This window comes from Lynx rufus, unplaced genomic scaffold, assembly GCF_022079265.1.
Source record: "Lynx rufus isolate CCGP_SWC_20201006 ecotype Redwood Valley unplaced genomic scaffold, mLynRuf1.p SCAF_8, whole genome shotgun sequence".
Taxonomy (NCBI): domain Eukaryota; kingdom Metazoa; phylum Chordata; class Mammalia; order Carnivora; family Felidae; genus Lynx; species Lynx rufus.
In genome coordinates, this window is record NW_025814896.1 from 73579117 (window position 1) to 73605784 (window position 26668).

Sequence of the window (26668 nt, forward strand, 5' to 3'; positions counted from 1 at the left end):
TGTGTGTGTGGGGGGGGGTGTTGAATAGCCCCCTTATGCCTGAGTCTCCTTATGCCTGAGAATAAATAATAGGCTATAGAATTAGAAATGTCTAGAACAGTGGTTGGCTCTTATAGGGAGCCTGATAAATACTCGATGGATGGATGGAATGAAGGGAAGGAAAGTTATGGCAGAGGGTTAAGGGGCTTAGACTTTATTTCTGTAAATTGTAGGGCACTTTTGAGTAATTTTGAGCTAGGAGAAAGAGTGTTCACAGCTATGCTTCTGGAAGATCAACCAGGTACAGTGTGTAAAGTGACTTGGGTGGTAGGGAAACCCAATGAGGAAGCTATTGCTTCATATCTGGTTATGTGACCATGAGAGTCTGAACCATAAATGACAGTAAAGATTCCATAAGTAGAATCATCTGGACTCAGATTTGGTGACTAACTGGATAACAGGTAACAACAAGGTAAAGATGTCCAAAGACTGAATGATTGGAAGAAATTCAGGTGGCATTGGCATAAATGAGGATTCAAGCAGCACAAACCCAGTTTGGGGGTAGAATTGGGCAGGGAGATGAACGTGGTGTGCCTAGATAGTAGCCACATTGCTAAGAATTCTGACATAATTCTTACTGTATTCTTCATTTTTCTCTAGTTGTTTTGTGTACATGTTATTTTCTTCATGGCTTGGGATCCTGAAGAGAAAGGATCATGTCTCTTAAGACTTTTATGTCCTTATTGCAATAGTAGAAGGCATTCGTGAATATTCATATCATAAAAGAGTCAGTGAGATGGTTTCATCCTCATTAGCCTTGTAATTACTGCACTGATGGCAGAACTCTAAGTATAAAACTTGGAGACACTGACCTGTGTCAGTATTAGACGGTCATTCTGGGTTGTTGCTGCTGCCTGGGTGGTAGCACTCTGAGCAGAGTACTGAGGAAATCTTCTCCGGGTTACAGATATCAGTGTGGACCACCCTGATGAGAAGTCCATTATCACTTATGTGGTGACTTATTACCACTACTTCTCTAAGATGAAGGCTTTGGCTGTTGAAGGAAAACGAATTGGAAAGGTGAGTTCACACCAATTTTATAAGTTGTGAGACATGATTAAAGCTCGTGTCTTAATGTACTGCCACCCGTGCACTCATCAGTTCAGCCAGCAGCAGCTTGTGGTGGACACTTCTGGTGGCAGAGAAGTAGGCAGGAAGCCTCTTTGTCCCTATGAGTAACAGGAGGTAGGAGTAGCTACAATGTTTAGGGAGGGATTTCAGGGGCATCTCAGACCCAGAGACAGCCCTCCCCTACACCCTATCAGAAGATTGGGTATTGGAAATCTGAGTCGGTTGATGTCATTGGTAGGAAATCCTATTTATTCGGTTGAAAAGGCCTCACTGTTATGCTTCTTAATTCTCATTTGGCTGATGTTCACCACCATATATTTCAGAACACCTCAGAAAATTCAAGGGCATTCATGGGACAGGACCAAGCAAGTAGAGCCCTTTTCGTTTTTTCTAGGAATTTTGGAGCTTAGGCAACAGGAGTCATTCAGAATCTGAAACCCTTTGCCTGGGGGTTGGGGGGTTACAGAACCAATTACACTTGAGTTAAGCTGTCATTGCTCACAAATAATGGCTGCAGTCTGAGTGCCTATTAACAAATAGTTCCTCTAGTTTGAAATGCTTGGGCCAGAGTAGCAGAGAACTGTTTCAAAGCCAGTCCATTAAGTGTGCATGTGCTCATGTAGGGTTATAATCACGTTTTTCTTACTTGGCAACACGATCTTTCCCGTTTTTCTAACTCTTGTTTACAGGTGCTTGACAATGCTATTGAAACAGAAAAAATGATTGAAAAGTATGAGTCACTTGCCTCTGATCTTCTGGAGTGGATTGAACAAACCATCATTATATTGAACAATCGCAAATTTGCCAATTCTCTGGTTGGGGTTCAACAACAGCTTCAGGCTTTTAACACTTACCGCACTGTGGAGAAACCACCCAAGTAAGATGCAGATTGGAATGTGTTATAATTAGTGTGGAAAGAGAGATGATTGCAGCATGGACCCCTGCTTTCTGACTTGTGTGATCTCCTCACTTAATGAATGCCTGTCACCAGTGGCCTATCTTACTCCTTTTCATCTGACCCTGAGTGGCTGAACTTTATTACAAACCATGCCCTCTGTGAGCCCTTCCAGTGGATTGTGTCCCTGGTCTGATACATGTGATACATGAGCATCCTAAGAAATAGTACAGGTCCCTTATACCAAACCCTCATGCTTGATGTGGATTTTAGAGAAGCAGCTGAGTGCATGGATATTGTTTATTATATGACTCCCAGTAGACCTGAGGCAGTAACCCATTGTCAGGCTTACTGAGAAGTGTGTAGCAAAATGTGTAAATACTCACATTGTGTTGAGTAAAGACAAATAATATATAGTTTTATATCTATCTGTTCAGATCAGTTTTCACTTCCCCTAAATTTGATTTTTCACTTCTTTTTGAAAATTCTAATTGTCAGATAAGGATTATGGACCTTATCCCTTCTTATAGTTGGAAAGTCATTCCTTTTTCTGTAAACGTGCTCTGTTGAGAATTCCTTGGTGCGGTCTCTGAAACCCATTGAAAGTTGTATGTAGTAGGTAGTCATTTTGAAGTAATTCTTGCTGAATGTTTTCAGCTGTGCCCATCATCCGGGATGTGTATAATCTAAACCTTGAATGAAGTAATTAATAAAGGACTGGTATTGTATGCCCCCAAATATAAATCACAGTAACAACAGTCAACCAACCCCACCAAAATTCCACAGTTAGGTGCATTTTTTGAGGTCTGTAATACCCAAAAACTAATGTACTGCGTTTTCTCTAACCTGAGTTGCACATAAATCTGACCAGAGATAAATGGCTTTTAAGATTGTGTGGCTGTGGGAAATGTTTTTTTCTCCAAAAGCAAATTAATTTTTCCCCTTGAAGGAACAGCATATTTATTTTTTTTCTGTGCTTAGGTTTACTGAGAAGGGGAACTTGGAAGTGCTGCTTTTTACTATTCAGAGCAAGATGAGGGCCAACAATCAGAAGGTCTACATGCCCCGGGAGGGCAAGCTCATCTCTGACATTAACAAGGTAAAGCCAATCAATCCATCTGGTCCTGTTAGGGCCTTGACCTGCTTTATTGCTTCAGGTTCTAGGTCTTGATTGCTAAGAGGGCAGTCTGAAAGGGTCTGTCCCAGCCTGCTGAGTTGAAGAGTAACAGTGGTGGCTGGGGTTTTGCAGGGGGTCAAGCAAATACTTGAGGTGGGCTAGTCCGTTGGAGTTTGGTGAGGGAATGTTAGATATTATCAAACTGGTCTTGGTTCATTCTCTTTACCTTGTTACTCTCATTTGTTCAAGGCCATCGACTCCATCTTTATTTATTTATGTATATTTTTAATGTTTGTTTGTTGAGAGAGTGGGGGAGGGGCAGAGAGAGGGGGCAACCCAGAATCTGAAGCAGGCTCCAGGCTCTACACTGTTAGCACAGAGCCTGACACAGGGCTCAGGCTCATGAACTGTGAGATCATGACCTGAGGCCAAAGTTGGACACAACTGACTGAGCCACCTAGGCACCCCAACTACAGCATCTTTAAATTGCAGAAGGGAGAATTTGAAACCTTATTTCATATATCTGGAATATATATGAACCTCTGGAGGTTTGAGCTTAGGATTTGGGCTGTTTCTATCAGAGAAGCTGTCCAAAAGTTTCCATTATTGGCCTGTTTTGTCTGTAATGATAGAATTTCGTGCTGGGTATTATTTCCAAGTAGAAATTTCAAAAATGTAGAACTGTGGTCAGTGGTACACATTTAGATTATTTTATTTTACATTTTTTTTAATGTAAGATATATTTCATAGAAATGAATTTAATGTGGACATTTGGTGAGGATTTTGAAAAAAATGCTAGGTGTGTGAATTAAAAACAAAGTGGCACACAAAGAAGGGGGAGGGCATGGGAGGTGCCTGGCTGGTTCAGTCGGTGGAGTGTGCCACTCTTGATCTTGGGGTTGAGTTTGAGCCCCACGTTGGGCATAAAGATTAGTTAAATAAATAAAATGTTGAACCAAAAAAACAAAGCAAAAAAATAACAAATGGCCCAGTGTGGGGTGAATAAGAGATTCATAATATGATTTCTTTCTGAGAAAAAGGATTTGTCTTTTTTATGTGATCAGAGCTGTTGAAGATACTTTGATTCCTCTCAAAGTAAGAGATTTATAATTTAGTTATATTTCTCCATATCTGCCCTGTTTTGTTTTCCAAATATAGCAGACCTTTAAATAAAGATTGGAGAGAGTGTTCCCATGTGGCTCAACTGAGAGAAAATGATTTCTTTTCTCTGGGCTTAAGGGTCAGGGAGGCTGGAAACAGGATGTCCCTTTTTAAGTTCTCAGGTCTTATTGAGAAGTACTAGCCATTGACTGTAGCCAAGGAAAGTTCCTTGAACATTGCAGGAAGCTGTTCTTTTTCGCCCCTGTAGGCCTGGGAAAGACTGGAAAAAGCGGAACACGAGCGAGAACTGGCTCTGCGGAACGAGCTCATCAGACAGGAGAAACTGGAACAGCTCGCCCGCAGATTCGATCGCAAGGCAGCTATGAGGGAGACCTGGCTGAGCGAAAACCAGCGTCTGGTGTCTCAGGTTCTGCTCTAGACCTTCTTCGGGGAACCACTCCTGGGGTCATCTAGAAATGTAGACCATACCCAAGGACTGCAGGACAGCCACTTACCAACACCCACTGTTCTGAAGTAACTCGAGTCCTCTTGCTCACTTCCTATGAAGAGGATGTTTATCATTTCTAATATACTTTGTCTTCTGTTTATCTAACTTTTCATAGATTTGAAAACAGCTCAAGCAGTTTGTTTAGAGCCAGTGAGTGAGTGTGAACTGCTCACACTTATATAATTTTTAGAAATTTCTCTTACCTTCTGTCTCTGACCATCTGACGTTCAAGGCAGTTAGACTAGTCATGAAATAAATAAAAGTGGCTTTCTTTTTCTACTTAGCGTAACGCAAACTGTCACCTGCTCCAGTCACATAAGTATAAAGGTCTAGATATGAGCTTGGACTCCAGTGTAAAATGAGAAGTTGCTGATTGGCTTTGGAGAGGGCATCCTAGCTCGACTAAGGTGTTGTAAGTGTCCTAAGGAAGGCGGAGACAGACCAGCATCTGGCAGGGCTCAAGTCAGTGTGGCCTTAGAACCACCAGAGGTGGTGTTCAGGATTCATCCTCCGTCTCGGTTTCTTTGTTCCAGCTGGATGGCTTTTTTATTTTGTGGGGTTTTTTTCCTCCCATTTCTCTATAGGACAACTTTGGTTTTGACCTTCCTGCTGTTGAGGCCGCCACAAAAAAGCACGAGGCCATTGAGACAGACATCGCCGCATACGAGGAACGTGTGCAGGCGGTGGTAGCAGTGGCCAGGGAGCTTGAGGCGGAGAACTACCACGACATCAAGCGCATCACAGCAAGGAAAGACAATGTCATCCGGCTCTGGGAGTACCTGCTGGAACTGCTCAGGGCCCGGAGGCAGCGTCTTGAGATGAACCTGGGGCTGCAAAAGATATTCCAGGAAATGCTCTACATTATGGACTGGATGGACGAAATGAAGGTAGAACTTGAGTGAAAGGAGGCCAGAGCTGATGAAATGGGGCCTCCCTTTTCTGGAACCCACGCTGTACAGTGTGCCACTGGTCTAACTGCCCTCTCTGTGAAGCCACAGAGGGGCCACATTACCTGTGGGAAGATTGTTTAAGAGTTAAATGGCGTGTGGAGTGTAAAGACGAGTTCTGTAGCTAGAGGTCAGCTGCAGTGATTTAGACTTCATTTAGATCTGTTCCACAGTAGCGAGTCAATCAAATGTTGTTGATTTTTGAGAGTTGAACTAGCTTTCCATCTCATTGATCTGTGTGCGAGTGGCTCTAGTTTGGGGAGGGGCCTGGGAAGATAATGTGGGCACATGGGAGAGTGGTAGGCAGTGTGTTTGGGAACCAGTTGAGATTGTCGGTGCTGGAGCTGTGTAGTCTTCTTGAGCCTCCTTTCTTTGTTTTTAAGTGGAGATCGCACTGACCACCTACCTCAATCCGTTGTAGCAAGGACTAAGTGTGGTAATAAGTGTACACATCATAGGACAGAGTGGATTCAGAGTGGCTGCCAGTGCCAGTTTGTGCTTCCCCTTCCTCACTGGACAGCCCTGAGCATAGAGTTCCAAGCTTGCCTCCCGCCCGGGAGGAGACCTGCCATTGTGCCAAATCCCCACGCCCGTTTGTGTTCTCCGCTGCAAGTGGTAGAAGGCTCGTCCATGTCACGCAGTCCCCCAGCTGGAACGCACTTGGCTTCATAGCTCGAACAGAACAGGGCAGTTTGTAGACAGTCCCGTGAAACCCCCTTTATCTCAGCACACTGTGTTCCCAAGCTTGACCTTATGCAGGGGATTTCCTTCCTGGGATATAAGCCTTCGTCTTTTGCCTCACCTCTTGAACTGTCCCTAGCGGCGAGGCAGAGTCACCTCATAACATCAGTTTGCCCTCTTATCGTCCAAGATTTATTATGTTCTCAAGTGTGGTCTGCATTGACTTTTTAATGTAGAAATGTTCATAAAATCTAACAGGGATATGCTTTTCATTTTATAAATCGTGTTGTACGTTATAGTTCAGATTTGGGGCCAGAGATTTCCCTCAGAAGTAGGAGTGAAGTGGAAGTTCCATCTGGAGGGGAGGTCTCATGAGGCCCCCAAATTGAGCTGATGGAAGAAAAGAAGAAAATGGTAATGGATTCGAACTTAAACCAAAGAAATTGCTCAGGCCCTTCTAAGCATGAAGCTGCCTGACCCTGTGTGTGTTTGGTTAAAGGTGTAGTTTGTAAGCTTTCAACTAGATTGTTCTCCCATTGATGATAGAAGTATCTCAGAGGCATAACAGTAAGCTTTTAACTGAGGCAAACATCCATTTGAGAGGTCCACAACTTCTGGGAGATTTCTTTAAACTTTGACCTTTATCTCTTATCTTTTTGGATAGAGTCTTCAAGCCCCAGGTTACCTGCCATACCGCTTTCCACCGCTCCCTTTTTTTCTATTCTGTTCTTAGTGTAGTTGTGACCTGCTTATTCCAGGGTAAATCACCTTTAGTTTATCATGTCTGTCCTGATGAAAGCTTCTGGGTTAGTTTGATTTTGCTCCGAATTGCTTGTCCTTCTCCCCTTGAGATGCAGGGAGGGAGGGTGGCTGGAGAGAGGGTGTAGCATGGTTGCTGGCTCTCGGCATGTCCAAAGATTATAAGACACTGAAGTCAAGGTTGTGTGCATAGATGTCCTCTCTGTTTTCTCTGGCGCGCAGGTGCTATTACTGTCTCAAGACTATGGCAAGCACTTGCTTGGTGTGGAAGACCTGTTACAGAAGCACGCCCTGGTTGAAGCGGACATTGGCATCCAGGCAGAGCGAGTGAGAGGCGTCAATGCCTCTGCCCAGAAGTTCGCAACAGACGGGGAAGGTGAGGATGGACTGTTGCAGACATTACTTCTTCATCACCGGAGATCCATTTTTATAGAAGTAAATAAGTGGTGTGTGCCAGCAGGGACACTGTCCCTCCAGTAACTGGAGTTACTGTGCCATTGTAGGTTCCCAGTGGGTTTGTCTGCTATCACGTCATGGGTACACAAGATGCAGTGGGTTAGCCTAATGGACACTTTATTTAACTCTGTCTGGCTTTTCTGAAACGGACAGGTGTTTTCCTTAAATACCCAAGTGCTTCTTGGTTTTTAATGGTGATATTTGGCAATCAGACTTGACCTAGACCACACTTGATTCATACCAACACCCTGATGTGGCTGTTTAAGCATCTCATGGCTTTTTCACATCTGGTTGTACATATCCTTGTTGAGAGGATGTTTGGAAGGATTTGGTTGTGTTCCTTATATTTGCAAAACAATTAAATGTAGCTGCCCTTTTTCTTATAATTTATGTGCCTTTTTTGGTTCATAAGTAATGACTTTGCACTTGGGCCAAAAAATGACACTTCTCATTGCCCCTGCCTCATAGTCTGGCTCTGCAGTGAGAATGGAACTGGTAATCTCATGGTGAGAAAATGGGTATAGCTCACTGCCTGCGAACGAACAGGGACCTCTGCTAAACTGTCATACTCCCACATTCCTTCCTTGACATTAAACAGGTTACAAGCCCTGTGACCCTCAGGTGATCCGAGACCGCGTGGCCCACATGGAGTTCTGTTACCAAGAACTCTGCCAGCTGGCAGCCGAACGCCGGGCTCGACTGGAAGAGTCCCGTCGCCTCTGGAAGTTCTTCTGGGAGATGGCAGAAGAGGAGGGCTGGATACGAGAGAAGGAGAAGATCCTGTCCTCCGACGATTATGGGAAGGACCTGACCAGCGTCATGCGCTTGCTCAGCAAGCACCGGGCATTCGAGGATGAGATGAGCGGCCGCAGTGGCCATTTCGAGCAGGCCATCAAAGAAGGTGAAGACATGATCGCGGAGGAGCACTTTGGGTCAGAGAAGATCCGAGAGCGGATCCTTTACATCCGGGAGCAGTGGGCCAACCTGGAGCAGCTCTCGGCCATCCGGAAGAAGCGCCTGGAGGAGGCCTTGCTGCTACACCAGTTCCAGGCAGACGCCGATGACATTGACGCGTGGATGCTGGACATCCTCAAGATTGTCTCCAGCAATGACGTGGGCCATGACGAGTACTCCACGCAGTCTCTGGTCAAGAAACACAAGGACGTGGCAGAGGAGATCGCCAACTATAGGCCCACCATCGACACGCTGCACGAGCAGGCCAGCGCCCTCCCCCAGGAGCATGCCGAGTCTCCAGATGTGAGGGGCCGGCTGTCAGGCATCGAGGAACGGTACAAGGAGGTGGCAGAGCTGACGCGGCTGAGGAAGCAGGCACTGCAGGACACCCTGGCCTTGTACAAGATGTTCAGTGAGGCTGATGCCTGTGAGCTCTGGATCGACGAGAAGGAGCAGTGGCTCAACAACATGCAGATCCCAGAAAAACTGGAGGACCTGGAAGTCATCCAGCACAGGTGAGTGCAAGAGCTGCCAGCAGTGCTGAGGCCACCACCCGCCCCCCCATCACCACTTGTGACCAAGAGGGTGACCTACCCTGTTCAATTGCTTTTCCAGATTTGAGAGCCTTGAGCCTGAAATGAACAACCAGGCTTCCCGGGTCGCAGTGGTGAACCAGATTGCACGACAGCTCATGCACAGTGGCCACCCAAGTGAGAAGGAGATCAAAGCCCAGCAGGACAAACTCAACACAAGGTGAGCGTGCAGCCAGCAGTGTGTGGGGCCAGGGAGGGCAAGGTCACTTGCTGAGACTTGCTGTCAGGAATTTCCTACAAAGGTTCACTGATACTGTGGCACTGATGTCACAGCATTGGCATGTGCCTTACAACATCCCCTAGTTTTGCAAGAAGTATCTTTTGGGGTGGTGTCATACAAGGCAGCCTAGCCCCTAGCATCAGAAGTCAAGATGTTAAGGTGAGGCCTGTGCCCAGAGTGGAGCGCCACAGCGTCAAGGTGGCACCTCTACTGTCCCTTTTAATCTTAATCTTTCTGGGACAGGGTTTTAGCGTGTTTTAGACCTAATTGGTCAGTGAAAGTCCTGATTATCAAGTTAGACCTTTGTCCCCTTGTCATCTTTCTGTTGCATAAACACATTTGACTAGGTTGTGGTGGCCTTGGCTCTGAAGGTATCTGTCAGGTTTTGGGTTTGGAAAATGTTCATTAGCTGCAGTTCAGAGGTGAGTAAAATGCACATGGCAGAAATGCAGTTACAGAAAAGTGACTCTTTGGGGGACAGATGTGCTGCTGTCACAGCTCCATTGGAGCTCTTTGAACAAGTGCCTCTCATGACTGGCTTTTTTCAGATTATATTGTGTCCCTGAGCTGTTTTGATAATATTTGGTATCCATATACAGAGTGAGATGATTTTCCAAAAAGCATGTATTCCTAGAAGAGATTGAGAGAGGAAATGACCACAGTTAATGTGACTGTCCAGCCGTGGGCTATCAGCCTGTCTCTTACATGACTCTCTCTCCATGGCCTTGCACTCACAGGTGGAGTCAGTTCCGAGAGCTGGTCGACAGGAAGAAGGACGCTCTTCTCTCTGCCCTGAGCATACAGAACTACCACCTTGAGTGCAATGAAACCAAATCCTGGATTCGAGAAAAGACAAAGGTCATCGAGTCCACCCAGGACCTGGGCAACGACCTGGCCGGCGTCATGGCCCTGCAGCGCAAGCTGACCGGCATGGAGCGGGACCTGGTGGCCATCGAGGCAAAGCTGAGCGACCTGCAGAAAGAGGCGGAGAAGCTCGAGTCCGAGCACCCCGACCAGGCTCAGGCCATCCTGTCTCGGCTGGCCGAGATCAGCGACGTGTGGGAGGAGATGAAGACAACCCTGAAAAACCGCGAGGCCTCCCTGGGAGAGGCCAGCAAGCTGCAGCAGTTCCTGCGGGATCTGGATGACTTCCAGTCCTGGCTCTCCCGGACCCAGACGGCCATCGCCTCTGAGGACATGCCCAACACCCTGACTGAGGCAGAGAAGCTCCTCACGCAGCATGAGAACATCAAAAACGAGATCGACAACTACGAGGAGGACTACCAGAAGATGAGGGACATGGGCGAGATGGTCACCCAGGGACAGACCGACGCCCAGTACATGTTTCTGCGGCAGCGGCTGCAGGCCCTGGACACCGGGTGGAACGAGCTGCACAAAATGTGGGAGAACAGGCAGAATCTCCTGTCCCAGTCACATGCCTACCAGCAGTTCCTTAGGGACACGAAGCAGGCCGAGGCCTTCCTTAACAACCAGGTACCTCTCCTCACTGCCTTTGCTTCCTTCCTTGTAGAGCAGGCCGCTGCTTCAAAGCATCCCTGTGTGGAGGCAGAAAGGTATCTGAGAGGCTCTTTTCCCCGACTTCTAAGGTGTTGAAAGCCATCACAGTGTAGGGGATGGGAGCTGCGGGTCCCTGCGGGAGCTCCTCATCTGCAGAGTCCTCTTCTGTTTCAGCTGCTTCTGAGGGTCTGTTACATTCATAGTATGTCCTCATGGTATCACGTCAATTGGCGATATTCTGTGAGAGAGCAATCCAGTTTGACAGTTTGAAAGGTGCGGTGAGGGATTTTTTTGTTTGATTGGTTTTTTTATTTGTTTGCTTGAGTTTTTTGTTTTTTGTTTTTTTTTCATGGAGGAGTAAATGGTTCTGTCTTCCTTGCTCTAGTATAAGAGGGACTTTGAGTCAGAAACTCAGGAAAGAAAACAGCTGAAGATGGTGGCCAACATCAGGGTTGTTAATCTCTCTATTTAAGAGAGCGTTTGAAGAGTATGTCACTATTGCCTTCATGAGCATATGAGAGGACCCTGGTGGCTGATGCACAAAGCTTTGGTTACTGTCCTCACTCACTTTAGAGAAAAATTTAGCACATGGAACCACTTAAGGAAATTTAGTTCCTTATGGTGTCCCACTACGTATTTTCCCCTCCCAACTTCTGTTTTTTTCTGATTCAGTAGATTATTTTATTTAAGAATAATGAAGCAAGTGTAATGAAGTATGTTACACAAAAACCCAGGATATGGGAAACAGTGCTGTCATTATTCTGAAAATGAGTTGTATTTCATATTTCATCCTGCTGTGATTTTGGTTTTCTCTCTTTGAAAAAGGAGTATGTTTTGGCTCATACTGAAATGCCTACCACCTTGGAAGGAGCTGAAGCAGCTATTAAAAAACAAGAGGACTTCATGACCACCATGGATGCCAATGAGGAGAAGATCAATGCTGTCGTGGAGACAGGCCGGAGGCTGGTGAGCGATGGAAACATCAACTCAGATCGCATCCAGGAGAAGGTGGATTCCATTGATGACAGGTACAGTGTTCCAAGGTTCCTGAGGGAGTCTGGCACCCTGGGACTCTCTAGCCTCTGAATCACTGGCCAGACATCCTTGGGACTGTGGGTATAAATTTCCCAGTGAGTGAAGTATGGGCAGCTGGCAAAATTTAATCTATCAGAAAATCTCCCTACCTCACAGAAAATCAGTGAGCAGTTGCATGGCTACCTGGCACTGTGGTTCTTATGGTCAAGCATGTGCAGGTGTCCACAAAAGAAAAGCTGTGAAAAGCCAAACTAATACTAAATCAAAGGGTTGTAAGAGCCCTCATGATGCCGAGTAGCAGTTGGATATGAGCCATGCCCTTGGAGAGTTGATGTATAGCCTGTCACCTGGTGGGACTCTGAGAGCCACATTTCCCCAGCTAAGCCCATGTTCACCTTCATCCACACAGGACTCCTCTGAAGCCTTTCGGAGGGAGTATCGAGGGAGGGCGAGGTTTCCTTGTCCTACGTACCTGGCACAGCCACAAAGGAATGTTATCAGGCCCTTCTCAGAAAATTGGCTTGGATAATACCTTGATAGGATTTTTTTTTTTTTTTTTCTGATGAGAGAAAAGCCCCTTTCCTCTTCTGCCAAGACATCTCCAAGATTGGATGCTCTTCTTTAATTTTTATTTGTTTACTCATTTATTTGGAGTTCTGTAAGATTTTTCTCCCTGACTGAGGGCCAATGCGCTCTGTTTGTAACTTAATTCTTACCCTGCCTTGGTGGTTACTAAAGTGCGAGGTCAGGGCAGATCAAGATCTGGATGTACCAGCACAGGCCGGTTCTGGTCTGGCCCATCTGCTGCCTAGCCTCTGTTCCAGTCAATCTTCCGTAGTCCCCGTTTGGGTTGGATTTTTAAGGGCTCATCGTGAAACCGATGTCATCAAGAAGCAAGTTCTTCCTCAAGGCTTCTTTTCTGACTTTCAAGTGCAGTGAAAAGGAAGAACTTCTTGCTGAGAGCGTTTCCTTGCTTACCATGTCCAAGAGCATCTCCTGAGACCCTGGGCCAGATTAATGTTTTATCATATGGGTTGAAAGGGGAAATTCCTCCCTCCCCATGACGATTCAGCTTTTGGCCTTAGCACTTCCAGTCTGTCTCTTTCACTGATTCAGAGTCTGAACCATATATTCTGAGGGTGCTACTGTTGAATAAGGTATGACATACATTAATTATAATTTTGTGTCTGTTGCTTTTTAAGTAGCTACAAAAAAGGGAAAAATCCCTCCACCAAACCCTTGAGTGAGTGTGAAAAATAAAAATTAGGCCAGGTATTCTTAACTTAGAGAAAAAGAATTTATTTCCTTTCTTTCTAATGTTAAGTCTCCAGTTATTTTGTAAATATAATACCTCATGTTCATCTGTATCAGATGCACACAGCTGGTTTCCTGAAGGCGGGCTTGGCCATTAGGGACACGTGCTTTGAGGCAGACGTGCAGCTGTCTTGTAGTTTCCTGCATGTATTTATACGTCCCCTGGTGCTGCAGCTGTGAGGGGTTGTTGGAAGCAGGTGATGTTGTCAATGGAGAATCCTGTGTATGACAGAACTTTTCAGCAGCAGTCGGTTTAACCTTCCTTTTGCCCTTGATTTGGAACCTGAGCTCCAGGGGTTCCAAAGCCTTCTTAGGATTTCTGTCTTGAGGATGAATGGAGGGATGTGAGTGGCTCAGTTGGTTAAGCATCTGACTCTTGAGCTCAGTTCAGGGTCATGAGTTCAAGTCCTCTGTTGGGGTCCACATGGAGCAAGGAGCCTACTTAAAAAAAAAAAAAGGCACAAGAAATGGGAAATACTGTCCATAAACATAAGAAAGATGGATGCGGGAAGGGTCTTTCCATTGATCTGCCCTCAGGAGGTCTACGCTGTCCTCAGCTGATGTTAAATGAATTCTGGTTTCACTTTAATATCCCCAGAGGCCTCAAGATCAGAAACTGACCTCAGAGGATACTTGTCTGTTACCAAAATACACAAATATGTGAATTCCAGGTGCTATGGGGACGCAAGCTAAGTATAAATATCTAAATCTTCAGATCTCATCCCCTGTCCAGAAACTTTCTGATGCTGTTGTGAAGCTATTTTCATAAAATGCGAAAGTCATTATAATGTGCTTATGTTCTGGAAATCTTGTCGATTACCACTGAGTTTGTTGAAATGAAAAAGTACCAGAACAAAGACACTGGCTCCTAACAGATGTGGGTGGGGTACAAGTGACCTTTAAAGTGCTCATGCCTGGGTGGAAAGTAGCCTGCTGTCCAAGCCCGCCCCAGGGGTGTGACTGGGTGAGCTTCCTGGCTCCAAGGAAGTTCCAGACACATTGCAGTACTGGGTGAGCAAGAAAATGGGATCTAGCTTCATAAAGCCAGACCCTATCTCAATGGGAAAAGAAGCTTACATATTACCCGTCTGTTGTACTCAGGCACCTGTGGTTCTTTACTTTTTATAAGAACCAGAGTTAGACCCAGCATCCGCCTCAGAGGATGAAGGAGCTTCTGAGTCCTATTATAGGGATAGGAGGTGAGAGATGGAAACAAAGCAAGAGATTTAACCTTGCCCCAAACAAAAAGTACCCTTAGGACTATGGGAAACTATAGCCAAGTTTTAGATGGTCCTTTCCTATAGTTAAATTGATGATCCAGCCTTGAAAGGCCTTCTCTGAACGCCTTTGGTTACCACTGGTGAGCAATGAAGCCACACTGACTTCTCTCGAGGGTTCTCTGAGTCAGCAACCATGTCCACTGCCCGTGTAACTGTTTTTTACAATGAGAAGCATATCCCTCCGAAGCCATCATCCTGTCCTCTCGTAGATTTGTGTCATTTGGACACGGGGCCCTAAGTCACCATTTGGCTTTTCTCTTCTCCCTGGTCCCACTAGAAGAGAAAGACTGGCCGGACAGAAGTCTGCTGTATGTGTGTGACTTGAATATGTAAGATACATTCAGGATTATGTCTGGTTGTTTCTGTCTCGGTGAGTCTTCTCAGTGTTTGAAGTTATTTTTATTTCCACTATTGCCTTGAGCTTCAAGGATGCATGTCCTGCTATAGCTGCCAGTTTCTGGTTCCTCCTTGCTTTCTGAGCACTTGGGTGTGACACTGTGGAAAGGACTAGGATCCTTATTCAAGGCCTCTGAGTAAAGGCTGGACCTCCTGGGTTTTGTGCCTGACTCCAACTCAAATTAACCTTCCTCCTGAAGGATTGACTTTATATTCTTAAAACTCCCTACAAATAGTGCCTGAAATTTGAGGTTTGGGAATTTAAAAAACTTTTTTTGGACATTCCTTCCCTACCCGTTTTTAAACACCTAATTCCTTTAGCCCAAATACACTAACAGTCTTTAAATGATTTTTTTTTTTTAATTTTTGGTATCCGAGAAAGGATATCACTGCAGTTAAGAGGCTTTGGCCTTTATTTTTTGTTATGAAAACAACAGAATGTTAAAAATGTTGGGAGAGAAGCTACAGCCATTAATCTCACCTCTAGCACCTGCCATTTCAGTTTCTGCTTTCTAATTGTGCCACTGAACATGCATACACTTTCCATTTAGCATTATTTAAGAAGTATTTTTCTATTTTTGCACTTTACCTAAGTGATTAAACATACTAAGACCCCTGTTTCTGAAGCTATAAAACCCCTTTCAACTAAAAATAAAAAATTAGAAAGTCATTTTATGTAACTAGCATATACCTGGCAGCATTACTTCGGCTCATATCATTCCAGTTGTTCTGTAGTCACTGGCGCCTGTAGGAGCTGAGAGCCCTTCCTTCCGTTCCCCAGGCACGTGGTAGCGGCAGTGTTGCCACGGTTCCTTGTTCCAGCACTCACTGAGAGCTTGTGTGACTCACGGCATGGCTGTATGATCTTTCTTGCTCCCAAGGAGGGTTCTTGAAAGTCAGTCAGCAGCTAGTGCTCCCTGAGCTACTCTTTCTGGGCATCATAGAGAATCCGGTCGTGGTCTTCCTCCTCCTTCCATGGGGGCCGAACCAGAGAGACCTTGCCCAGGCAAATGCAGCAGGAGATGACTTTGAGAATCAGAATGGAAACCCAGCGTCCTCATCTCCCCCAGTTAATGTCCTTCACTGGCTGGCTGGCTGCCTGGGCTTAGGTTCCTCGGGAATATCAGGGAAACCGTATTAGAATGACACTGCTTGATTCTTGGTGTGCTGTGGCTCTCCCCTGTTGCCGCAGAACTGTGTCAAGGCCATCCTTCTCCTGGCACTCCCAGTATTCACATGGCTGTTCTTCACCGTCTCTGGTGAGCCTAAGCCACCGGGCACATGAGGGAAGTCTGCTGCTAGTTCTGGAGCCTCATCGGTGTGTGCAAAGTGTGGGCATTCAGGGTGGGGAGTGAGCACACCATTTCCCTTGCTGTTCACCAAGTTCAGCAGCTCCTACCAATTTTGCTTAAGGTTTTGTGCTTTAGCTGCATTAAACCTTGGTTACCCTTACCTGTTAATAAAGTGGGATTTAGTAGATAAATAATCTTACAGGTCTCAAAATTTTCATTCTTGGTTAATTGTCATTTGGAGGGAGTTTTTCTCAGGATGACAGAATATTTATTTAGGAGACATTAATTTAAAGCCAGTTGTATGGTTGTCTATAATTTCTTAGTCCAGTGTCTTAAAGGTAAGTTCCAGATTTTCCTTCAGTGCCCCAAATGGAGATTTGTACACAGTACATGATCAGATTTTCCCCCCAGCACCAGATTAGGAAGCATTGGACTTATATGGCTCATTTGACAGCCTCTTCTGCCTGTTTTGTGGCTTGGACAGTATTTTGGTCTCTCGTACCGTGGCTTACTCATTTGGAGGATGCTAAATTCTCTCGTTTATCTTGCCTTTTTGACATAATTAAAACCGTACAGGCATACCGCTGTCATCATATATAGAAACCCAGAAAAGACATTGAGTTGTAAAATCAGTATTTCAAGATTCTCTGTCTCCTTTTTTAAAAGTTATTTTTGTTATTATTATAAACAGACATAGGAAGAATCGCGAGGCAGCCAGCGAGCTTCTGATGCGTTTGAAGGACAACCGGGATCTTCAGAAATTCCTGCAAGATTGTCAGGAGGTATGCCTCCCTTCCTTGCTTCTGAGGAGATCCAGAGCACTTAACAGAAGAGCCCTTGAATTATAAAATTAATCAAGGCCCAGAAATTCATTGTTTCCTGCTGGGGCAGTGTGGCAGTTCTCATCAGTTCTCCAGCCTGCAAGCTACCACTTAGAATAACTAGATTCTTCTAATCTAGAATAGTCCAGAACTCTGCTATCCATGACAGTGGACCCTAGCCACACATGGGGCTATTTCTTTTGTACATATCAAGGTGTAGCTCTTCTGTCTTCTATCACATCTATTAGCCAACTGTGATTAGCAGCTGCCACGTTGGACAGTGCAGATCTAGAACATTTCAGTTGTCGAAGGCAGTGACACCCTAGGATATTCTGTATTATAAATGCATTTACTGCCGTGTTTTAACTATTTAAAGTAATACACACTTACTGGTATGGAAGGAAAGAACTAAGGAGTGCTGGAACTGGCTATCTAGGTAAAAAGCAAATATTTAAAAAATACAGACTGAGTTTCTTACTCACTGAAGACTTTGAAATAACCATCTTTCAAGCTCCTTGAATACATGTCTAACATGCCAAGAGCAGCACTCCTGATTTCAAACTTGTGAGTTTTAACATGTGGTATTAATCTGATGATTCTCATACTATTTCATGCTCCCCTGATATGTGCACAAACAAACTTGGAAAGCTAAAGTTAGCCAGAAAAATGCAGTCTCTCTCCAAGCTAGTTGGAGAAAAGCATCTGGCTGCCTTCACATGTGTGAGTTCAGGAGCACATTGCATTTTTTCTCTTTGCCGGAGAATAACAGTGAGACTCTATTCTCTCTGGTTTATTAGGTTAAATCCACTCGGAGGCAGAAATGGGATGAAGAATATCCAAGAGAAGCTGCAGGGGCCTTGGGGGAAGGGTATCGGAGGGTGTGGGGACGGGATCGGGTCGTGTGCAAAGAATGTGACTGAAATCATCACAACACCTTGCATGCAAATGTGTGGCAGTGTGTTAGAAGTAATACAGCCCTAATAGCAGTCGCGTTAGATTGCGCGTGACAGAAGCGATCCTTCATATCCATTCAGCTGCTGTCTTACTCTGAATCTTGCAATATGCTCCAGCAGCTAAACCTTCACAAGGAAAGCCCCTAAACTGTGTAGCTTAGGGTCTGTCAGTTTTCTGTGCCACTCTGATGAATCTAGGTCTCTGGGGGATTTGCCTGGAGCCAGACAAGCAGAAAACAGGAATGCCTCTTCAAGTGGCACCCAAGCATTAATAACCCATTTGGGTAGGATGCTTATTTAAAGAGGTATTTGTGTCCCCGGACAGGACATAGAGGAGAGTAATGGGATCTGAAGTTAGCTGTATTGGGCCACATGTTGTGCCATAGTGAATACCAAGTGACTCTTACTCATTGGAGGGGTCAGGAGATGTCCGTAGCCTGGGCTGTGCCTTCCACACATTGGAGGTCCCTGTATTATCCCTTGATGTTTCCCTTGTAGTACCATCGATGACTCATTTTAACCTCAGCCCATATAGGGGGAAGCGGGGAGCCAGTAGGATTCCATACTCTTGCTTAAAAGGCAAGTTTAATGAGATGAAAGTTATGAACCTCAGCATGGTGAAACCTAGGTTAAATTTGGGAACAAGAATGCTGGAAAATGAGCAGGAGGTGAGGAGACGAGAGGAACCCTTGAAAGAAATCCATTTGGAGTTTCCCTATTTTCCATTTACACATGTGTGGATTCATAAGTAGAAACATGGGAAAAGTAAGTGGGTAAAATAATAGTCCTTCCCAGTAGAATCACAGGAAATGGTCTTACTAGGTCATTAGAGCTTTGTTAGCACTTGTTCTAAATTAGCACCCTTGGTTACAAGTAGTTCACTCCTTAACATGCACCAGTGACTGCTGGGCATGCCTCAAGGGCTCAGTCCTAGTGGGATTTCCCCTATGTGCAGAAAGGTTTTGGCTGCATTCTTACATCCTGGGAATGATGTGCAGGTCTCTTTGTGACTGCTCTGCTGAGTCTTCCTGTTTTAGCCTTTCTTTCTAGCCTCATTAAGTTACTACAATTCAGGGCGCTTGGGTGGCTTGGTAGGTTAGGTGTCCAACTCTTGATTTTGGCTCAGGTCATGATGGTTCATGATATTGAGCCTCTCATTGGGCTGTGTGCTGACAGCAGGGAGCCTGCTTGGGATTTACTGTCTCCCTCTCTTTGCCTCTTCCCCACTCACATGCATGCTCTCATCCACACTCACTTTCTCTCTCTCTCTCTCTCTCTCTCAAAATAAATAAACGTTAAAAAAAAAGTACATCTAGGGGTGTCTGGGTGGCTCATTTGGTTGATCATCTGACTCAATTTCGGTTCAGGTCATGATCCCAGGGTCGTGGGATTGAGCCCTACATTGGGCTCTGAGCTAAGCATAGAGCTTGCTTAAGATTCTGTCTCACTGTCCCCCCCCCCTCCCCTTTGCGCTCTCTCTCTCTAAAAATAAATAATAGGGGCGCCTGGGTGGCGTAGTCGGTTAAGCGTCCGACTTCAGCCAGGTCACGATCTCGCGGTCCGTGAGTTCGAGCCCCGCATCGGGCTCTGGGCTGATGGCTCAGAGCCTGGAGCCTGTTTCCGATTCTGTGTCTCCCTCTCTCTCTGCCCCTCCCCCGTTCATGCTCTGTCTCTCTCTGTCCCAAAAATAAATAAACGTTGAAAAAAAATTTTTTTTAAATAAATAATAAAAAGTTAGTATAACCATAGATGCTGGGGGTGGGGGGTGCAATCCCTCCCACATCAGCATGTACAGTTTCTGTGTAGTGACAGAATTTAGGGCAGGTTTGGGGGGCTCCAAAACCCTGGTGTAGAAGTGCAAGCAAAGCATTGGTATGTAGTTTTCTTTGGCCGTGAGCTCTGCATCATTCAGCATCATTAAAATACGTACGTTTTAAGCCAGGATCTCTGAGAATGGAGTTTGTGTATAGACTAGCTTTGCATTTGAAAATCTACCTTCTATGCTTCTAGAAACTTAGAGAGCACCCAGAGGTCAGAATGAGTGCCATTGCTGGCTACTGGTATTGTCCAAGTCTAGGGAATCCAAGTTGTCCCTGTCGTAGTCCCTTCCTTGTAGTGCCTTGGCTGGAGCAGGCAGGAGTTGTGAGATCTGCCTTGGTTGCCACTCCCATTAACCACTGCCTAGATGGGGAAATTTATTGCAGGGGCTCCCCTATCCCCAGCTGTAGATGGGGATATAAAGAACATCATAATTTTTGTAGCATTATTTTGATGTGTATTCCTGGAAAATGATTTAGAAGTTACTGCTTTTCTGTTTTATTCTCTCATACCATAACTCCTGTTTTCAGAAATTGATGTGTTTTTTTAAGAGGGCAGTAAAGCTAGACTCATGTGGCACCAGGGATAGCAAGTTCCGTTGCTTTGCTTTGAAAAGCTTGATTCAGTGATCAAAGCATTTTTCCTATCCTTTTCCAATCTGCACAGTGTTCTTTTCTGCAGAGAATGAGTATATTCTTAAATGACCTTTGTAAATGCCCACAAATAATAACTGCAGTTCTGATTCCAGAGTGCTGATGAAGGGTTGATGAACTAGCAAGTTCCATAGATCCATTTCATTGTGCTGTATCGCATGATGCTTTATCTGTAGGATGATGTTCAGCAAAGAGCAGATTTGTTTATAAGCCTCTGATTTTTATGGAGCTCTTTTTTTTTTTTTTTAAATCTCTCTGGGTAGGTGGTTATGAATAGCGAAAATATGTGAATGTCCTTTGCACTTTGGATAAATGCCTTCTATTGTGTATAATCTGTGTGTATGTGGAACACAGGGAAAATTTTACCATTTGGTTTCCTTTTAACCTCTTTCCCCCTTGGACCGAATGAATGGCCATAGTATTTCAGGTTTTGCCTACTCAGGTAACTGGAAAATAGATAATTCTTTTAAAGTAGGAAGTTTACTGTCTCTGTTGTGTAACCAATCTGGGGTCCTAGCTTACAAAGGGCTTTATGAGATTTACTGGTTTTTCACCTCAATAAAGAATAACAACTAAGATCTCACTACCTTTTGCTTTCTGCCTCCACCCCCTTCTGTACAGTGGGTGAATATGCTGAGAAAGTAGAGATGGTGACTGGGAGTTCACCCACCTTCAGATCCAAGGGTGCTCCTGTGACCTGTGTCAGCCTCCTTGACATTGTTTTTAAAGAACAGACTTGCTATTATTTAAACATATTTGCAGGGAAGCCTTTCCCAGCAGTAGCCCCGAGTGTGAGTGAATGGTCTTAGAAATGTTGATCCTTTAAGTGTTCTTTTGGTTTTCTATGCCTTGGAGATTGGCACAGAAATCTCTAAACCTTGAAGATTGGACCATGAGGGTGCAAATTTGTTTTGGCAGCGACTGGTGTAAGAAGTGGGCTTCTTATGGTCACACAGGAGAAGGGACATGGTCTCTGAAGACCTTTGCTTCTGATTCTGGCCTGATCCTACATTCCTATGTGTATATTTCTCTTGGGCAAACAAAAAGCTCTTCCCGGGTTAGTGCTGTGTATGGGGTAGGAATTAGGACCTGGCATGGCCAACTACGGGCAGGCAGTAAGGAGCTGAGCAAATTGGGATGAAAGCCAGCAAGAGAAGTGTGTCCAGGGCCTCGCGTTGGGCTGCCTCCCACCCCAAGCCTCATGAGAGAACTCCCTTCTTAGATCTGTCAGCAGCTGGCAGGCTTTGTGATGCTTTGCAGAGTTCAGATCCAAGTAGACATGTTGGGTCTCAAAATCAAATCCTGTGGAGTGTTCTCGGTCTGAATGGAAGGCTCTTTAGAGAAATAGAGGCTATAGAAAAAAGGGTGAAGGTGACTCAAACTTGAAGGAAACTTTAAGAGGCATCATTGTTGCCTTGCTCCTACAGTGAGCAAGTTATTTATGCTTTTTTGGCATTCCCATAGATACGCTGTGAAGGGAGGGGAGGGATCAAAGAGTGGGGTTTTGTGTTTGGTCTTTTTAATATGTAATAGAAAGAACTAAAAGGATAAAAAGATTACCGAATAAAGTAAAAGACAGTTAATCACGATTAACATGGTATAGCTGGCACAAGTATTTGGAAGAAAAAGAAGTGACTTGGACTGGTTAGGGCAGAATTTTAAACACAAGCCTTTAGGGGAAAGGCTGGTTGTACGTGCCAAACCCTTCGAAGGCTGGCTCAGAGAGCTTTTTGTACCTATGGATTTAACATTAGATACTTTGGAGCAAGGCTCAGGTACATCTCCCGTACAATGGAGATAACCTGTCATGACGGGTCAGAGTTGTAAAGTAAATATTTGGTTGTCAGTTGACATGGAAACATGCAGTATGTGTAGTACAACATAACACAACTCTTTCCAGGCAGAAAAAAGTCTGATGTCTGTGATTACAATCTCTGACATTTTTCTGATTTTTGTTTTTCCTAGTTATCTCTTTGGATCAATGAAAAGATGCTTACTGCCCAGGACATGTCTTACGATGAAGCCAGAAATCTGCATAGTAAATGGTTAAAACATCAAGCATTTATGGCAGAACTTGCATCCAACAAAGAATGGCTTGACAAAATTGAGAAGGTGAGTTAAAATGTTGGATGAGACTCCCATTTGGGTGGTGTGGCCATGGCAAGAAAATGAACCAGGTGGGAAACGAGCTCTTCTCTTCAGCACATTCTCCTGCATTTTTAAGTCCCATCTGATCCCATACAGAAGTTACCCTGCCAGAAGCAGGGCCTCTCCCACTAAACCAAATGCCAGCTTTAACCTGCTAGGAGGGAGAACAGCAGAAACCCAACCAGTTGTGGTTCAAAATGCTTGATTTGTCTTTTAGTAAGTACTAGTTGTTCGATTTGTTTCTCACCTGCTGCAGATGATGGGCTGTGAGCCTCCTGGGCAGAGTCCCACTTTCTTGATCACAGCATGTGTCCTGGACTGTGACAGAGACTGATGATTTACACAGAATTTAGAAATATTATGTATTTTCAGTTTCCTCGATTTTTCTTGTGTGACCAGGCACTATGGTAACTTAGTATGTATCATCTTGGCACAGGGAGATTCTCTGCAGCATAACTGAACATGAAGGTGAAGTTCCCCACCCTTCCTTCTTTTCCTCAGACTTTTTATATTGTTTCAGATTCTTAATGGTTAAAGTGATGTGTTACCATCTTCGGGAGCCAAGTGCAGTGGAAGTCATAAGTCATTAGCATTTTCCCGTTGCCCCTGTTGAAAGTATTTCATCATGCAACAGTCATTTCTTGCTGCACTCTTTGGAAAGCCGTGTAGTGTACATAGACTAGGCCCTTGTCCATTTTATTAAGCCATAACCTTATGTGAACGAATAGGTGAATCACAGATTAAATATCGTAGGGTTGTTTCTCACATTGCCCTTTGTTCTCTAGCAAACTGTATTTATTGATGTTTTCCAGGAAGGAATGCAGCTCATTTCAGAAAAGCCTGAGACGGAAGCTGTGGTAAAGGAAAAACTCACTGGTTTACATAACATGTGGGAAGTCCTCGAGTCCACCACCCAGACCAAGGCCCAGCGGCTCTTTGATGCAAACAAGGCTGAACTTTTCACCCAGAGCTGTGCAGATCTGGACAAATGGCTGCACGGCCTGGAGAGTCAGATTCAGTCTGATGACTATGGCAAAGACCTTACCAGCGTCAACATCCTGCTTAAAAAGCAACAGGCAAGTGGGCGAGGCAGCCACATACTCAGGCCTCTTTCTGTTTCATTGCCATCATCCTTATAGCCCTAACTCACCACTGTGTTCTCAACCACCTGCCTTCTCTGTGAGGGGTTTTAACCCAGCATAGTGTTTGTCTTGACAGCGTCATGGGACATTTCCAGAATCAACTGGAAAGATACATATTAGTAGAAATATTGGGTGTCTGTGCATGGCAGTGCTTTTCTTTTTATTGTCATCATCTTAGTTGACGGATAGTATCACCATTTAATAGTTGAGTAAATATGCATTTCATTCAGTTCTGAGGTTTACACAGGGAAATCCTTTTCACATACTTTGCTCTATAACATCTAGTGGGTATGTATCAGTTATCTGAGTTGGTCAGGGTACTTTTTGGATCATAAATTTTATTTATGTACTTGTTTTTTGGACATCATGGTAGAGCATTCTAAAGGTGAATGAATTTACTTCACACTGGCAAGAAAACAGCTTCAGTGAGGTTGAGGAAAAGCAGGTTGGTGGCAGAAGCTTCCAGTGGCTTCCCTGGCTAGCTTTGCTTTGTGCAGCCGAGTCCCCAGCCCAACAGTTCTGCTTTGAACCAGTCAGTGTGGAAGTGTCTTTGCCGAGTGCTGAAGCCTGTTTCTTCAGAGTGATCCCCACCCTTCCCTTTGCTAACTGATGCAGTTATTTGGCTACACTATTATGCTTTAAGGAGTTTTGCTACAGGTAGTTTTTACTCATGGCTGTTTACTTCCTTACCTAAGAAAGGAGCCCATTTGTTCCCAGAGGGGACCCCCCTGTTTCTCAACCGTTAGCATATGGTATTCCCAGTGTGTCGTTCCCTGACTGAGACTCCTCTGCTTTCACTTTGGCTCATTCTCCTCATGTAGATAAGCAGTTAGTATGTTTTCACCTGCTGATCCAGTATTTAAGAAAAAGAATAATCAGCCTCCTGATTGAAGAAATTGAGAGATGATGATGAGATTAGCTATTCCTTTTGCCTAAAAGAACTGGAACCTTAAGTTCCATTACCTTTTCCTGATGGTTAAATGGGTTTCCAGCATCGTTATGGCATCTGAACAAGCAGATGAAGACTGTCCTTTCCCCATAATTAATTCTTGTTTCTCTTGTCAATTGCCTTCTGAATTCCTGGATAAACTCGAGTGTTGTTCCTGAGTTTAAAAATCCTGGGAAGGGATTAATGATTGTTTCATAGATGTTAAGAATCCTTTCTTGGGCTCTCCATTATATAAATTAATATTCGGTCTTCCATTTTGGCCAGTGCTCAAAACAAACATTTTATAGGACTGTGGACTGTGTGTGTTTTCCCTTGTCTCCGGTGTGACAATTGGTCTGTTTTCTGTTCTCAGATGCTGGAGAACCAGATGGAGGTGCGGAAGAAGGAGATCGAGGAGCTCCAGAGCCAGGCCCAGGCCCTGAGTCAGGAGGGGAAGAGCACTGACGAGGTGGACAGCAAGCGCCTCACTGTGCAGACCAAGTTCATGGAACTGCTGGAGCCCTTGAATGAAAGAAAGCATAATCTGCTGGCCTCTAAAGAGATCCATCAGTTCAACAGGGATGTGGAGGATGAGATTGTAAGTAGACCATCACTATGCAAGGGGCTTTTCCATAAACTTCCTTACCTGTCCTGCCTTAATTAGGACATTCTTGCTTCTTTGTTAGACTCACTTTGGGCTGCATTGGTGAGTTGGGCTGTGAAAGCCCATGCTTTTATATATTCATACAAAATGCAACTCTACTGTTCTCTTTGACATTCTAAAGATGTTCTAGGCTTTTACTGCCCCTAGAATAGTAGTTTTAAAAATAAATTAAGGGTGAGGACTCGAGGGGATCCAGCAGCGAGGATGAAGTAAGCTTTGAAAGACTAGCCCTCACCTTGTACTGGGCAAGAAGGGCAGGCTCCTCGGGCAGCCCTTCCCAGTGGGATCGAATACGCCTTCTCTCTCAAGCTGGCCTCCCTGCTAATCTTCTATTGCACTTTTGTTTGCATCAAGTATTTGTTCTTTTTGAGTGGTCCTGACCATCTAAATTTGTAATTTTTTCCAGTTGTGGGTTGGAGAGAGGATGCCTTTGGCAACTTCCACAGATCATGGCCACAACCTCCAGACTGTGCAGCTGTTAATAAAGAAAAATCAGGTAAGCATTTCTGCTTGGGCTAGCTCAGTCTGATAAATAATTGCTCCAAATTACAGAGCAGAGAATGTGTGAGAGCTTTGAAGGTTCACTATTTCCCCTTGGCCCTCATGAAACAGCCTGCCATTGCGGCTCAGCAAGCCTTTTTTGTGTGTTCCCTGTTCCCACAGACCCTCCAGAAAGAAATCCAGGGGCACCAGCCTCGCATTGATGACATCTTTGAGAGGAGCCAAAACATTGTCACCGACAGCAGCAGCCTCAACGCCGAAGCCATTCGACGGAGGCTCGCTGACCTCAAGGAGCTATGGGGTCTCCTCATTGAGGAGACCGAGAAGCGCCACAGGCGGCTTGAGGAGGCGCACAGGGCCCAGCAGTACTACTTCGATGCTGCTGAGGCTGAGGCGTGGATGAGCGAGCAAGAGCTGTACATGATGTCTGAGGAGAAGGCCAAGGTGAGAGACGTTTCCAGCTTTTCCCTAAGAGCCTCCAACTCAGACCCCGAGCTTGTTTTCTGCCGGTGGCTGTGTCTTTGTGAAACATTTCATTGTTGCCTTCAAGTGTCACAGGTGGGAGGGCACCACATGCATTAAGGTGGCTGGAATCTGGCTATTTCCCCTTGACACAGAATCTTCTTGTGTGAGTCCTGACATGTCATTAAGACTGAGTTTCTCTTCTCGTTTTTTCCTTTTTTTTTTTTTAAATAGATATTTGCTAGAGTCCTTTTTGCTCTCTTTAATTAATAGAATCACCTAAACTTTACAAGATGCTTTTGAGACAATTTGAAAGTTTTTAGAGTTCCAAGATGCAGTCATCTACACAGGTGTTAGACTGTGAGGAGTCTCAGCCAGCCAGGATACACTTGGTTTCCCGGG

The 26668-nt window shown here is 44.9% G+C and overlaps 1 protein-coding gene across 2 annotated transcripts in view; it reads left to right on the top strand.

Annotated features, from left to right (window-relative positions):
* The window catches only part of SPTBN1 (spectrin beta, non-erythrocytic 1), a 145328-nt gene that overhangs the window by 90416 nt on the left and 28244 nt on the right, over window positions 1-26668 (top strand). For both annotated transcript variants that reach the window (XM_047067508.1, XM_047067507.1), the window contains exons 7-22: window positions 947-1059; window positions 1800-1987; window positions 2987-3104; window positions 4492-4650; window positions 5316-5618; window positions 7341-7494; window positions 8173-9043; window positions 9144-9281; window positions 10079-10835; window positions 11685-11887; window positions 16868-16958; window positions 22387-22533; window positions 23382-23645; window positions 25013-25237; window positions 25710-25799; window positions 25967-26248. In XM_047067508.1, coding sequence (XP_046923464.1) covers window positions 947-1059; window positions 1800-1987; window positions 2987-3104; window positions 4492-4650; window positions 5316-5618; window positions 7341-7494; window positions 8173-9043; window positions 9144-9281; window positions 10079-10835; window positions 11685-11887; window positions 16868-16958; window positions 22387-22533; window positions 23382-23645; window positions 25013-25237; window positions 25710-25799; window positions 25967-26248 — 4103 coding nt within the window. The remainder of the gene's footprint in view (window positions 1-946; window positions 1060-1799; window positions 1988-2986; window positions 3105-4491; window positions 4651-5315; window positions 5619-7340; window positions 7495-8172; window positions 9044-9143; window positions 9282-10078; window positions 10836-11684; window positions 11888-16867; window positions 16959-22386; window positions 22534-23381; window positions 23646-25012; window positions 25238-25709; window positions 25800-25966; window positions 26249-26668) is intronic.